Source organism: Canis lupus, chromosome 1 (genome assembly GCF_011100685.1).
Source record: "Canis lupus familiaris isolate Mischka breed German Shepherd chromosome 1, alternate assembly UU_Cfam_GSD_1.0, whole genome shotgun sequence".
In the NCBI taxonomy this organism is placed as follows: domain Eukaryota; kingdom Metazoa; phylum Chordata; class Mammalia; order Carnivora; family Canidae; genus Canis; species Canis lupus.
Window position 1 is genome coordinate 22,215,959 of NC_049222.1, and position 15,749 is coordinate 22,231,707.

Sequence of the window (15,749 nt, forward strand, 5' to 3'; positions counted from 1 at the left end):
GCATTGGATGTTACACGCAACTGATAAATTACTGAACTACATCTGAAATGAATGATGACTATATTTTGGCTAATTGAATTTAAATGAAATTCTTAAAAAATAAATATCCTGAATTAATTCAATGCATACCTAACTTTCAACATTCAAAGAGGACTAATCTGTTAAATGTTTTTAAGGTACTGCTTAAAGTAGTACTTTAACTTTTACTTTAAGTACTTTAAAGTAAAGTAGTAATGGAAATTTCTCTGTGCCATCCCATGTGGTAGCCAATAGTCATATATAAACCATTGAAATGTGGCTAATGAGGCTCAAGAATTGAATTTTTAGTTTTCAACTTTATTTAAATTTTAAGTGCTAATAGCTGAAGTATAGCTAATGTGCCTGAATTTTGAATTTTATTTTACTTCAATGCATCTAAACTTAAAGAAACACATGTGACTAATAGTTACTGTACTAGACAATGAAGGTCTAGAACTTAGCACAAAAGAATCAGTTTTGACTGAATAAATGAATGAATGAACTAGAGTGACTCTTATTTGCTTTGAACTCTTCTATTGTGATTAAATAAACCATCCTCCCAAGCCTACCTCTAATTCTTTCACTAATATATTTCATTATAAGAGATATAATATCTGACCTAATTGACCATTAAATCCAAATGGATTCCTTAAGTCTTCTGTTGCTAAGGATGCCAAATCATAAGACTTTAATGTCTTTCATCTTGTATTTGTATGCCTAAAAGCATGTTTTGCAATGAGAGACATTTTAAATTGCATTAGCATTTGTATGCTACCAAGAAAAGATGGAATGTCCGTGCTTATAGTTCTTTCTCTCTTTTTTAAGATTTTATTTATTTATTCATGAGAGACACAGAAAGAGAGAGGCAGAGACACAGGCAGAGGGAGAAGCAGGCTCCATCAAGGAGCCCGATGTGGGACTCGATCCCAGGACCCCAGGATCACGCCCTGAGCTACCCACGCGTCCCTCATTATTTCTTTCTATAATTAAACTACAGTCATGCAGGTGACTATGCAACTGGACAACTGTTCTTTGGTTTATGGTCAACTTTGCTACCACAGTCATCCCAGATATTCATTCAAATCACCATACAGTGCAGTTAATAATCAAAACCCAGCTCACATGGTAAAATAAATGAGCTAGACAGAAATATGATTTACTTAATTTATAGAAGCATGACGAAACAAACATAATTGATATTTAATATCTCAGCCATATATTAAGTATGTATCAGATTCTACCAGCAAATTTTAAGCAGCCAGCTATTGATAAAATGACACATTTTATGGGATAATAGAGTATTTTCTGATCGAAAGATCTCAAAATTTAGTTAGGGAGGCAAAGATGTATATTAGGCAAAATTAAAGGTCAAATCAGTCTATAATAGCCTGATTAATTATAGGCAGAGGATAATTAGCAGAAAAGTAATAAAATATATAAATGGCTGATTGTATAGTAATCTAGCCAGTACCAAACCATCAATAAGGTATTATATTAGCCTTATTACCTAAAGAGTGTCCCACTTTGTAAGTGCAAGGCAATTGGGATTATGTTTCCATTTGATCCTGTGGGGGCATGGAGTTTTTTTCTATTGACTGCCTACTAGATGCCAGGTAAGACTCGGGAGCTTTCCACATGTTATCACATTTTTTCTTCACAACCTAGGAAGAGGAGGAATAAATCATATCTTCAATCTATAGTTGGGGAAACTGAAGTCTCAAGTACTAAGAAACTTGACCTTGGATGCAGGTAGTAATGTTTGGACAGATAATGTTCAGGGATTTATCAGGTTCCCTCCATAACAATTATACAAGCAGAGCCCTATTAGAATGAATGCATGAATGAATATCTATATCTATATAAATATATATCTATATTTATATAATATTTATATTTATATATTTTTATATATTTATATATCTATATATTTATATAGATATAGATCCCTTCCCTTCCTCCAGGGAAGGAGGAACAAAGCAAATATGCCTATTCCTCTAGATACTATTTTCTAAAGTGACTCAACTTGGGGGATAGCTTTCACTCATCTTTTCAGTGTCAATATAATGGACTAATAATATTACTCATAACTCAAATATAAAAGGGTTTTGTGGATAATTGGGTTGTGGTCTAGCAAATAGGCTTCCTATTCTAACTGAAACCTCCAGCCAGTATGTGGTTCATTTTAGGATCCTTCACGATTAAACTGCCTTAACAGCATAGCATCTTAAAGGACCCCAAATAATAATTCAAAAACTCTCCACATGTGGTATGAAAAGATTAGACAAGTCTTAAGCAGGCAGGGGCTTAAATCTGGCTGATAATACAGTGGAGAAATTATATACCATAAAGGCAGGGGGAAGAAGAAAGAGTTTAGCAAAAGGAAGATATAATCAGGGGACATAAACCTTCCTATAAATCAAGCTTTTCTATTCTGGGTGATTATTTCATAAACTGGATCTTGGACTGTTGATCTCTTTAAATGATTACTACAAAATGTATGCATTTTTAGAAACAGTTGCTGTCTGATTTATATTTCAGACATATTTTCCATTAGTGTTTATTCCTTGAGAATACAGTTTTTATAATAGTTGATATTTTCAAATATTATGGAAAACTTGAAATTCAATTTGTATAAAAGCTATGTAATTTTAGTGTACAATTACTATATCATATTTGGAAAAACAGTGATAAAAGGAGCAACCAAACACATACCCAGATGAGACACATTTTCAAAAGATAAGATCATTTTTTGTCAGGGAAAGAAATCAAGATAGAAATGTCCCTCCCCCAACCCCTTGCCTCTAAATTCTGTAATTCTAGCCAAATAATAAAATTAGCCTTCAAACTTTCTCTAAAAACAAAGAATAGTAGGCTCAGCAGGTGGGGAAAGCAGAGGAAGGGGAAGAAAAGGGGAGAGAAGGGAGAAAGGGAAGAGAAGAGCAAGAAGAGAGGAGGGGAAATGAAGCACAAGATCTCTAGGATGTTCCATATTCTTAGCAACTGGTATACTACTGAGCAATACTGAAGAAAATGAAGTGTTTCTTATCCTAGACATATTTTTAAATTGCCGAAATGGCATTTTGTGTTAACAGCAGAAGATAAAATTCACATCAGTACCTATTAGTCATGAAAACATAATTTATTTATCCTAATGTCTGTAATAAAGACAGTAAGTGAGCTACACAGTATTTTTAATCTAAATGAATTGAAGGAATTGGCTAACTGTTTTTGCACATCTAAAGGATATTCTGAATGTACTGTTTATCTAGACTGATTTGTTTCTGTCTACCTATCTAGTGAGTAAGAGGTGAATTATCCAAAGCAATTCTCAACAAAACAGAATCAGGTCACTATTCAAGTAAACAATGGCTTGCAAAGGAAAGAATTCTTCTCCATACAGTGGCAAGAACAGAAGTGATTTAATAAAACAGTGCTGTTAGTAAAGGTCAAAGTACGGTTAAAATTCTCAGGCCATTATCACTGCCCTTAATGAAAAAAATTCAAAGCTCCTTCATGTTACTAAAGTAGAAAGACTCTAATTGTATTTTCTGGGGAAAAGATAACTTATAGGAGACAGCAGTACTAACTTGCAGTGTGCTTTATTCAGTCAGGCATTTAGTTTTATCATCATTTATGCTAACTTCTAAGCAAAGTAAATGTTTACAGAGACCAGCATCCAGTGAGGCCCTCTGCACAGATACTCAGGTTACTTTCTGAGCGAAGAGGAATGAAGACAAACAAGGGGCTGAGACAGTTGTGTTTGAAATACAGCACGTATTTGAGGAGGCAGACACACAATGTGATTTAGGCATACAAAAATAACTAGACACTATGCCTCAGCCATCACAGGTAACGGTAAATCCATGATTGAGATGGTAATATTTCACTTAACAACTTGTTACAAGTTCTCTTACTCTACTTGTTTTATTATTATTGTTACACATTTAGGATATTTGCTTCCTCAAGAAACTTCTGAGATCCATAAGTGCTGTTATTTCATTACACACATATGCTTTTCCAGCATGCCTCAGATGACAGGGAACAGTATTAGGAACATAGCAGATGTTCATGAAACATGCTTATAAATTGAATTATACCATTTAAAAAAGTAAGTTAAAGCTATATGTGCAATACCAATAATCACTATCTGATTTTCTTTTCATTAATGATACTAAATATGGCAGACAATGTTATATTATGAGTAATATTTTCATGAAATGAGGCATTATTACTAGCTGATATAAAATGAAAAATATTTTCTTGTCCCTTGGCTTGGAAAAGTTGGCATAAGAGAAAATTACTTTAAAAAAAAAAAAAAATAGGGCAGCCCGGGTGGCTCAGCAGGTTTAGCACCACCTTCAGCCCAGGGTGTGATCCTGGAGACCCGGGATCGAGTCCCTCATCAGGCTTCCTGCATAGAGCCTGCTTTGGCCTCTGTCTGCCTCTCTCTCTCTCTCTCTCTATCATGAACAAATAAATAAAATATTTTTAAAAATAAATAAATAAAAATAAATAAATAAATAAAAATAAAAACCTTTGGAAATTGATTTTTTTTATTTTTATTTTTTATTTATTTATTTTTTTATTTTTATTTATTTTTTTATTTTTTTATTTTTTTTTAAGCTGGAGATTGAGGAACAATGGAACTGATAGAAGAAAAAATAATGTTGCTTTGTCTTAGAAAACAAGGCTGACTACTTAGGGTTTTTACCAGAATGTAATCATGGCCAGTCAGCCTTAAAATGTATACTAAAACAATTCTAGGGGTAACATTAAGATTAGAAAGTGAAGAATTCAAATAATTCATAGAAACTAGATCTTTTGAAAATGAACATGCTTTTAAAATTTAAGTTCTACTACTAGAAAATTGAATGAGGTTTTCCTTTAGACAATTTTTGATGAATTTTTTAATTGTCAATCTACATATAGCATGGCATATATCATTTTAAAAAGAATATGTATTTTGACCTAACCTTTTTTTCAACTTTGTTGATCGCAAATACCAAATATTCGTAAAAGTTATTATCCCTATATATGGATTATCTTTATATATTATCTGTCTCTATATATCTCTGTATATCAATATATTTATTATCTCTATATATAATCTGTTAAGAGTAAGTTAATGAAGAAACTTTTGACTAAAACATAGACTTTGTGAAATGGAAGTTGGCATTCTTTAGTGATTTAAATACAAACATTGAAAATTATTCTCAAGAACAGAAACTTGAGAGAAGAACCAGCTTCATTCATGGGCATAACAACCAGTGATGTTGTGCAAGGTCTTGCATGGAATGGGGCTTAATGTTCTGCTGTAGCTTCTGGATCCTGCGTGGGAGCCTGTGTTTCCTGAACATTACCTGAAACCTGTACATAACTATGCCTTTTAAAATGCTATCTGAGGTTTTATGTCTATGAGCCAAATATTTCTAGGATGTGTACAGGTGAAGCATCTCCCCCACCCTAATAAATATTTTATACCAATTTCTTATTATCTTTTCTTTGTAACCTTAGCTAAGTGAAAAAAAAAAAAAAAGATTTTGCCAAATATAGAACATAATACCAGTACCCAGACTACCTATCAGAGGGTTACTGCTCTCTTTTCTTCAACATGTTGACTTAAAATACCCAAGAAGCAGGGGCTCCAGGTGACTCAGTCATTTAAGCATCTGACTTTGGCTCAGGTCATGATCTTGGGGACGTCTGAGCATGTGCTCAATGGGGAGTCTGCTGCTCTTCCCTCTGCCTCTGCCCCTCCCCCCCACTCATGTACACCTTCTCACTCTCTCGCAAATAAATTAAGATCTTTCAGAAAATTAAAATAAAATACCCAAGAAGTGACATAATACAAACATTACTTCCTCATATTTACCAATTAAAATATTTCTAATTTCTACTTCACCTTCTTCTAGAAGCATGTGAAGTGATCCTAAAATGAAATGTAGTTTTAAATAAAATGAACAGGAATCCAAGCAGAACAGTATCATTACTAAAAAGAAAAAGGAGTAGATACAACTGTCTAAATAATGTAGTTTGTTATAGGTAGTCACTTTATTTAGGTTGTAGATTATAACTTTTAAAATTTTTAACAAAATAAAATTGGCAAACTGCTCATCAGTAATCAATCTTTTCAAATAACAAGTTTGTAGGAAAAAAAAACCCACACAATTTTGTAAGATAGATATTCTTCACATGTAGAGCCTTGGAGTTATTCCTTTATGAAAGTAGAAATCACTGAATTATAATGTGGTCAAAGAACATTCAACTGCTTCACTGTGTGATGATGTAGCTTAATGTAGTGATTTAAGTTAGAGGGTAGTGAGATTGCCCAATAGAGATTATCTCTTTATATCTCTTTTTTCAAATTTTTTATAAATATTTTATTTATTCCTGAGAGACACAGAGAGGGAGGCAGAGACCCAGGCAGAGGGAGAAGCAGGCTCCATGCAGGGAGCCCGATGCGGGACTCGATCCTGGGACCCCGGGGTCACGGCCTGAGCCAAAGGCAGGTGCTCAACCACTGAGCCTTCCAGGGGTCCCATCTCTTTACATTTCTTGAGTCGAGTTTCACTCTTGGAATCTCCTTCAGGGCATTTAGTGCATGTTTAAGTTTTTTAAGAGGTCTCTCTATTTGGAAGTCCTATGTGGTTGTTTTTTCACCTTTGGTGTTCTTTACAAACTTGGAAAGCCTAAAAAGTCCATGGAGGAGGCTGAAACCAGATGCTGGCAGAGTAAGTCAGTCATTTATTTACTCAGGAAGTGAACCTGGAGACCATATGGATGGATTAGGTCTTTATAGTTGTTCCTTTGCCATTCTGGCCTAAGTGGGGAGTCCATTTTGTTAAAAAGTCATCTTACCTTTAAAAATCCTCAAGTTAAATATGTTGCTTTCAGAAATATTCCCTCCATTTTGTCACCTTAATTTCTATGACAGGATTCAAGGATATTGCCAGCAAAAAGAAATACTTTCTAAATGTGTCTATTTTCATACTCACACTCAGGCTGAGTGGCCACTTTGATGGGTTGAGAGCTCTCCCCTGGTCCCCACTCATTGTAGGCCACAACTCGGAAGGTGTACATGGCTTCTGGCTTCAGATTTCCCACAGTAAGCTGAAGGGACCCAGGCTGGGATGTGTTCAATGCTCGTTCTCTGGGAAGTAAAAGTTTCAGGGAAAGATTATTCTAACATCAATACTTGTAGCCAGACTTTTATTTAATGTGCCAAAGCAGTGAGGTGGACCAAGGTTTACTTACTCATTTCACGCTGACTCTGCTGTAAATCAAGGCCTCTGAGGTTGATTATGGGAAACACACTGGAAGGGCCTACATGTAAATATTGCAGGGTTTTGGGGGAGTTCAAGTTTATGTCATTCCCATGAAACTTGCAAACTAACATCTTTTCCCTCAACACTTTACCATTTAGAATTCAAAACTCATGACAAAGAGCTATTAAAATAAGAAGAAACATCTGGAATGTAGACAGGAAGATGCATTTTGTAAACATCCGGCTAATGACAGAAATCAAGGTTTCAATTATTCCACAAATCGGTCTTTGTCAGTATTGCCAACAAATGCATTTATGCATTTTCTATCATCGTATGAAAGGGAAAGGCAGATGCTAAGTGTCGATGTGCAAGGAGCTTGAGCTCCTGTGGTTAAGTGAAGTGCAATTAGTGAGGGAGGGTAGATTCCCTTCTACGTGAGGAGAAATTGCAACTCATGTCTACTTGCCTTGATCTTCGAGCCGCATCTACATGTGTCCAATTCATTTTCCAATCAAAAGCTTCCCAAGTGGTTCCAAACAAATGAATTAATGTGCTGATGATGGTACAATTTGTAGGGCATATTAAGGGAGGGCAAGCCCTATGGATATAGATGCTAACGTGTAAGAAACAATAATTACCAAAGTATTCTTTAAGGATATACATGATTGTAGACATTTGTGTCCTCATTGGCCTCATATAATTGGCTGGCAGGTGAAGAAGGAGCTATTCAATTGTTTCTTTAGGCTTCTATTTCTAGATCATATCTCGCATCTTAGTGGAATTATATGTACATTTATTTCTGTCATTTGGTTTTATCTTGTTTGTGGAAATATTTAAAATGAAACCTAGTTTTCTGTTAGGGCAAAGCAGGTTTCCAAGGAGAAAAATTAAAACAAAGTTTTAAGGGCATTAATGTTGATTCTTGGGCATGTATACAATCTGAATTTGATGGATGCAACAGATGAGCTGGTTTATCCTCAAACCCGTTTCTTCTTTTTCACATGCTGGATGAGATTTTCCAGCCCCCGGGAGGTCTTGATGAAGCCATGTGACTGAGTCTACCCAGTGGGTTTGAGTATATACAACATGTGCTGATTCCAGGCCTGGCCTAGAAAAACTGCACAGGTGGTTACCTCCGTGTTCTCTTCCTTCACGCATGGGATTGGGGTTGGCAATCATGGCTGCCCTGGGAGCCATATATTGATGAAACAGGAGTCAAAATTTGCCAGAATTCTTGATAAGAGCTGAGAGAAGAACTGCCTGTCAATTAGGAACATCCATTTTCTACCTTTTAGAATCAAACGGTTTTGCGCCATTATAAATTCTGGGGCTTGTTTGTTATAGCAAGTAGTGTTATTTTATCCAGTACTGCTAATAATTAAAATACATACCCTGAGTGGTCACTAGAGTCTAGAGGGAGAGAAGAACTTATTTAGTGGGTACAGAGTTTCAACTGAAGAAGATGAAAAAGTTCTGGAGATAAGAGAGTGGTGATAGCTCTATGAATGCACTTAATGCCATAGAACCCCATACTTAACAATGGTTAAAACTCTATTACAGTATGTGTATTTACCATAATAAAAACAAACAACCAAACAAACACCCTGTATGAATCTTGATAGAGCCTAAGGTTTAGGTATTCCCTTAGGAGTTCTCCATTAAGTTGCTGGAAGGCTGAACTGTGACTAGGGCTAGGTTGGCTTCAACAGGAACTGAGAGTAGGCAGGGCTAAAATACAACAGATAATGTTCCACATACTACATAGCACACTGCTCTGTTCTACCCGCCTCAGATTATCTAGGCCAGCAAGTTGCTTTGTAAAAGAAAACCCACATAATCAGATTGTATGCCATGTGGATATGTGGATTTTTGCATCTTACTTATTTTTCTTTGGCAGAAGAACTTTTAGATACATTCCCTCAGGCAGCCCTTTTATATAATAGATTGGGTGATTTTATGATCGTTTTACAGATGCAAATGTGTAATTTGGAAAAGCAGTGTAAATTTTTTTTTTTCAAAGGACTCACAGTAGTTAGTGGATAGCAGAGTTAAAAATCTGGATCTTCATCCTTTAAACCCAGTATTGATATCACCCCACAACTGTGGGACCTATTTGGATCATGGGCACTTTAGGTAGAAGACATAAGGTTCTAAAGGAGAAAGAGTGCTAGGCATTCAGAAACCACTGGGGGATGGATCAATCATCTGCTGTGATATCTTTTCTAGCCATCCCAGCAACATAGCTATCATTGAAGATCAGATTTGCACACCAAACTTCTTCAGTATCTAGAAGGAAAGAGCGCTCTCATAATTGACTTTATTCTTATGCTCCTAAGTAATTTAGCTGAAAGAGCTGTGTTCTGGGTCATGCTGGCATAATCTCTTTATTTTATTTTAATTAATTAATTAATTAATTAATTAATTTCTTGAACAGGAATTCTTCAAAGGAGAAAGAGGCAAGAAAATCCGGGTATGCCCATGTAAGAATGTCCAATAGATAATGAAATTATCACTCACATATAAAAATAGATGCTGGATTCTGTTATGAGGAAGGGAGTCTTAGGTTCCCATAATCTCTATCAGCCCTCCAAAAGTATTCTAAATTAATAATAGTTATGAAAAAAGTATATTCATTAATATGAACAATTGATGCTTCCTCCATATTAAATAGAAGTGTGAACAAAGCACTTTTAGAAAATACTTCTGTGGTAGTGATCTGGAAAAAAATACAATTTAAGCACGTACAGTTTGTCATTGTTGTTGTTGTTTTGCTTTTTTCCCACAAATATGTCAGCACAACTCTATACCTCTCTCTAATGACATGCTATGGTACTGCCCTGGATTGACCACTAGTTTCTTTAATATAGGCTCTTCGTGGTTTAAAACAATGATTCAATCTAAGCATTTCAATTTGAGGTGCCACTTTTCAGAATCTGCTCATCTGATCAAAGTGAGATTGCATCAAAATGCTATAGATACTGTGGAGTGGATTCAGCATTTTTAAGTCTGGGGTGTTATTTCGACTTTCTTATTAATTTATCTGAGCCTGATTCCTCAGGTGCTGACTGGTGCCATGAAAATATTTACCTCCTAGAGTTTCTCAAGAATCAAAGATGCTGTATGTAATCCACATAAAGCAGTAGGCATGGTGCCTAAGATCAGATGGTGAAGTCGTAGGTGCTGATACATTTTGAGGTATGAATCAAGATGGTGGCATAGAATGTACCTTGAACTAGTTGCATTAAGACCTAACTCTGGTTAGGCCATATTCTTCTATGCCTGAAACCAACCCCTGCTCTGGTTTGTATTTACAATGTACTGCATTGTAATAAAAGCTTTTCCTGGCTTTTTGTCATTGGTCCTCCCAGTTCTTCTATTGACGAAGATACTCTTCTGACATCTGTGATCTGTCAACTCCATGCCCCAAATTTGTGCTGGCTGCTATTCTATGGTCAATACATCTCCACTCCTTGTGACAAGATCCAAAGACCCTCAAGATATGGCCCACACCTTTTCATACTCACCTATAATGAGTAACCCTGCCCACAACACCATATCCGTCTGTGCTTCTTGGTCTATTGCCATTCTTCCTTTCATTAGTTTGGTTTAGTTTTGTTCTGTTTTTGTTTCAGTTGTCCTGGAATCACTTTGTTCTGACTTAGTTTCTTCTCAGTTTGGCAAAAGCTTGCTCATTCTTCAAACGCAATTCAAATGAAATCTCTTGACTGGAGCTTGCCCTACCATCATGTCCTCTCATTCCAACAGTATTAAATACTCTGTTATGCTTTTCCTGCTCTTTGTTTATAGAGCTGTTGTAGCACATATCACATTGTATTAATAGGCATGCCCGTCTTTGACTCAATTGTGCATAACTTTAGAAGAGAAGCCATATTCCATTTTGTTGGCACTCAGCATGTGTACCCACTGAATATAAAAATGGCTATGTTGCCCGTGCTCACAAATTTCTAAATGCATACATAAATAAATGTAAAAATGTTAATAGAATAATTGTATAACATCTCCACATAGTGTAATCTCCAAAATGTGTAGAGATCTGGTTGTGATTCCATTTTTCCATCCCAATTTAGTTGGGTAGCCACTTCACCATCCTGGGTTTTGTTTTCATTATTTGAAAACAGGGTGGCATCTACCCAAAGGAGTCTTTCTAATCTAATATTCTTTATTGAGAATAGAAAAATCATGTGTGTGTGTGTTTGACTGAATTCAGCACTTTTGTGTTTACATTTCAGAAGTAAGTAGACTTTAAAGATTAACGATGATACTATTTCTTACTGGATCCTTTGTAACATGTCTCTAGTACACATATTAAGTAAACACATATTGTCTTGCCCAAGTGCACCAGGGTGTTAACATTTAGTTAAAACTCTGAGGTGAGCAACAAATGCTGTCTTGAGGTATCAAACACCTAATTAATTCTTCACAGGGGGATAAGCTACATTAATGGTGCTTTATAGGGAAGGAATTATGTTACTTTCAATGGAAAGATTTGCAGCATCCCCTTTTTATACACTCTACTTTCACTTGTTTTTTCTTTAGTGTAAACAAGAACGGTACAATGATGAGAAGATTTCAAAATACGGTGTCTACTAGAATAGAGCTCAAAATGACAGCAGCAATGCTACCCAATGCTACACTCCTTATTACCCCAGAGCCATAGAGTTTGAAATCAGGTGCTGTTTTGAAGGAAAAGTGAGTTCCGAGGTGACTTGCCACCAGAGAACGCATAATGGGAAATGGAGATCATCTAGTTGGCCAGAAGTATTTTGACTAAATTTTGACTAATAATTCTGTTTTTACTTGAATTGGTAAAAAGCATAGTCTGAGGAACAGATTTTTAAAAATTTTACTTTAATATAATCTCTGTTTCAGCATCTAGTACACATTCAAGAAACTAGTTATGTAACAAATAGCTACTGCAATAAAACATAAAAAAAAAACTATCGTTTCATGGGAAAAAAAAAGCTATTTGTTTCAAATTGTTTATTTTGTTTAGTTTCAGCCTCCGTCCCTTAATAAATAGGACTCAGTTCTTGGTCCTCATCTTGGTTTCATTTTGATTTTTTTGGGTGGTGGGGGACAGAGTTGGTGACCCATTTTCTCCTTTGAAAGCAACCATTATCATCCATATGCTGAGAAATTCCTGATACAGGTACATATTTCTGACCCAAACTTCTCCTCTGAGCTCCAGCCAGTTCCTTATACTGAAGGCCCTACTTGACATTCCCACATGAATATACATAAAAAGCAATATGTCTGAAGCTGGATTTATGATCTTCATGCTCAAACATGGGTCTTTCCCAGCATCCTAATGTCAGTGAGTCACCCTACCATCCTACCATTTAAATACGCCAGAAAACTAAGAACTATTCTTGAAAACATCCCTTGTCTCACATGACTGCCAATGTGCTATCAGTTTTGCTTCCTAATTATCTCTAGAATAATATGTTTCAACTGCTTCATCTCCACTGATCCAGCCTTAGTCTGATTTTCCATGATTCTTGCCTGGACTTCTGCAACCACCTTGATGGCTTCCCTGGATCCACTGGGCTGACAACACGGGTCTAACTTCCACTTTGCAGCTATGGTCGTCTTTTCAAAATACAGATCTGATTATGGCATAGACACTACGCACACATTCCTTTTCTCACGGAAGCACATTCCTTTGCCTTAGAGCTCTTAATTCAGCGTGTAGTTATATATTCTTCAGTGGAATGATCCACCCGACATTATTAAATTGCCTCCAAAGAGACTGTTGGCTTCTCTATTATTCCCAACACAGAGCCGGACACATAGTCAACTCACAAGTGAATAATGGGTCATTCATTGGTATATGGCATTTATAGAGGGCATGTTTTATTTTTCAGTATACATTAAGTCCACTGGAAGAATTAAATCACTATTCTCTTACTCAATGATCTAAAGACATTTTGAGGTAGAAAGGACAGGGTTTTACACTTTTACAGAGAAGCAGGGTGAAAGGGGGGCTAACTTTGCCAGGCTGTAAGCCAGGATCAGAATGTGGAGCTTTGGATTCTGAATCTTGTTCTCTTTCCTTCACAACACTTCCCTTCATAACGAGCTTCATCAGCTGCACAGCCTCAGCACTGAAGAGCAGGGAAAGAAGATGTAAACACCATGTTGCAAATGTAATGCACGACGGATTCTAAAATGAATCCTCCATGTCAATCATGCAAAGGTGGCCCTCTAATCCTGAGCCACGAGCAGAGGTTTTCTGAGGCAGCATAAAGCAATGTAAAGCATCCAGGGCTGCAGTGGGAAGACCCAGTCCAGCTTCTGTTCTGCCACAGGAAAGGTGTGTGACCTTGAGCAGGTTAGGGCCTATCTTGGGTCTTCCTTGCTTCATTTGCAAAAGGAAGATACCAGTCCCTTATCTGCCTACCTCACAGGGTTATTGTGAGGATTAAATTGAATGATGCTCATGAAAGTGTTTTAATTCTCTCATCTGAACTCCCACGGTACTTTATATGTGCCTCTTTTAGGAAATGTCTTTTACTTTGTATGGTACAGAGAAAAGATCACTAGACTAGAAACCTTGCATTTAAATCTTTCTTCTAATATTTACTAGTTGTGTAGCTTCTTAGGCAGTGGGGATTTTTTTTCTTCTTCTTTTTTGTAGATTTTCTGAAGAGAGTGAGGTGTGCTGATTTCTAAAATGGAAATTAGCATACCTGCCTTATCAGAGGATCAGACGGGTTAACATTTGTAAAGTGATAAACTCCTCTCTAAATATAAATTAGGAAATACTTGTATTTCATTGCTTTTCCTTTCTAAGACACACAATCATTTGCACTGAGTGTTTTTGGAGCACCAGGCATTATGCAAATATTTTAGGCACTAATTTTTAAAGTGGTCATACATGTCAGTTACTATTATTTTCCCACAGGAGGAATGCATCCCATATGAGGGCCACACAGCTAGTGAGATTCTGAGCCAGGAATGAAACCCATGCAGTTGAGTTCCATAGCCACATTACCTTAAGCTTTTGGCTACACCATGTCACACTCCATAAGTAATTTTACACTATGGAATGGGAAGTATAATGTTTATATATATATATATATATAAATATATATAATACATAATAATATATAAAGTTTGCTACTGTGCCTATAATTGGTAAATAAATGATGCAAATCAACTTAACCATTAAGTCAGAAAATTACTGGAAAGAAGCCTATAGATGAAATTCATGTCATAATTCTGAAAATATCAAGAAAGTCTGATTCTCTTCCAGGTTAATCCACCAGCTATTTTAGGACCAAGTTGGTGTAGCGATCGAGAACACCTGCTTTGGAATCAGGCCTGCATTATATCCTGCTTCTACCACTCACTAGCTGTATATCAGAGATGAAAATGTCTTCTTTAAGCCTCATTTGGATAATATTTTGTTTTGGGGATGAAATAAGATAATTTATGTGAGATGGTTAGCCTGGCATCTGGCACAGTGAGTATTCAATAAATGCTTCCTCTCGTCATGAATGCTTACTCTGTGGCCTTAGGCACGAGACTCACCCCTCCCCTGAGTATCAGTTTCTAAATGTTTAAGTAGCAGAAAGTTGCACTATGATTCCAAAGATCACTTTCAATTCCATAATGTTTTAGGTACAAGGACGGGATGGCTGGATATCTGCGAGGCAACTGTATTTCTGTGAATCCTGGCTTTCAGGTTCCGGGATTTATGCTGCTCCCTGACTTATGAAATGAAAGCACTCAAGGGGTTGAATAAAAAAAAAATGTTAACTATGGCACTTGCATTATTGACACCATTAACCAGTCAGACAGATTAATGATAATCTGAGCTAGAGTAATTTGCCTGACAAAGTCATTGCTAGTCTCAGGCAAATGTTAAATCCACCACCTTTTAAAAAGCTATTGTGTTAAAGAGCTAAATAAACCTATATAAGCAAATAAGCATCACAGCAAACTGCTCAGGGACATATGGCATATATTTGCTCTAGTTGAGAAAGAGAAAATGAACAGGGATATTGGAATCAAATTTCAAAATCGACTTTTATTTTTTCTCAATTAAAACAAAGTTTTTATTGAGCTTCAGTCAGCTTATTCATCCTCCTCAGTAACACAATTTGTTTTATTGGTTAAGGAACTAGCTATTAAGAATACCACATCTGTCTCTCTGCTACCTTTATCATATTAGTTCCAATCAGTGAATGTCTACAGACATGGTAGACATGGTACTAGACACTTGGTATGGAATTATAAATAAGATCTAGTTTCAGTCATCAGAAAGGGACACATGCATGTACTCAAAGAAACACAAAACTGGAACAAAGATAGGGATAATATAATAGTAATCAAAATAAGGGAAGATAAAAGAAAAATTGATGACTTCTGAGCTTGAGAACTGTGGAGAGATTCAAAGTGGTTGACATTTCAGGCAGGGCTTCAACTCAACAAATATTTTTT

General features: G+C 36.1%; 1 protein-coding gene across 5 annotated transcripts in view; it reads right to left on the bottom strand.

Annotated features, from left to right (window-relative positions):
- DCC (DCC netrin 1 receptor) overlaps positions 1–15,749 on the bottom strand; it is a 1,087,181-nt gene that overhangs the window by 309,242 nt on the left and 762,190 nt on the right. For all 5 annotated transcript variants that reach the window (XM_038525972.1, XM_038525971.1, XM_038525970.1 and 2 more), the window contains one exon: positions 7,014–7,168. In XM_038525972.1, the coding sequence (XP_038381900.1) occupies positions 7,014–7,168 (155 nt within the window). The remainder of the gene's footprint in view (positions 1–7,013; positions 7,169–15,749) is intronic.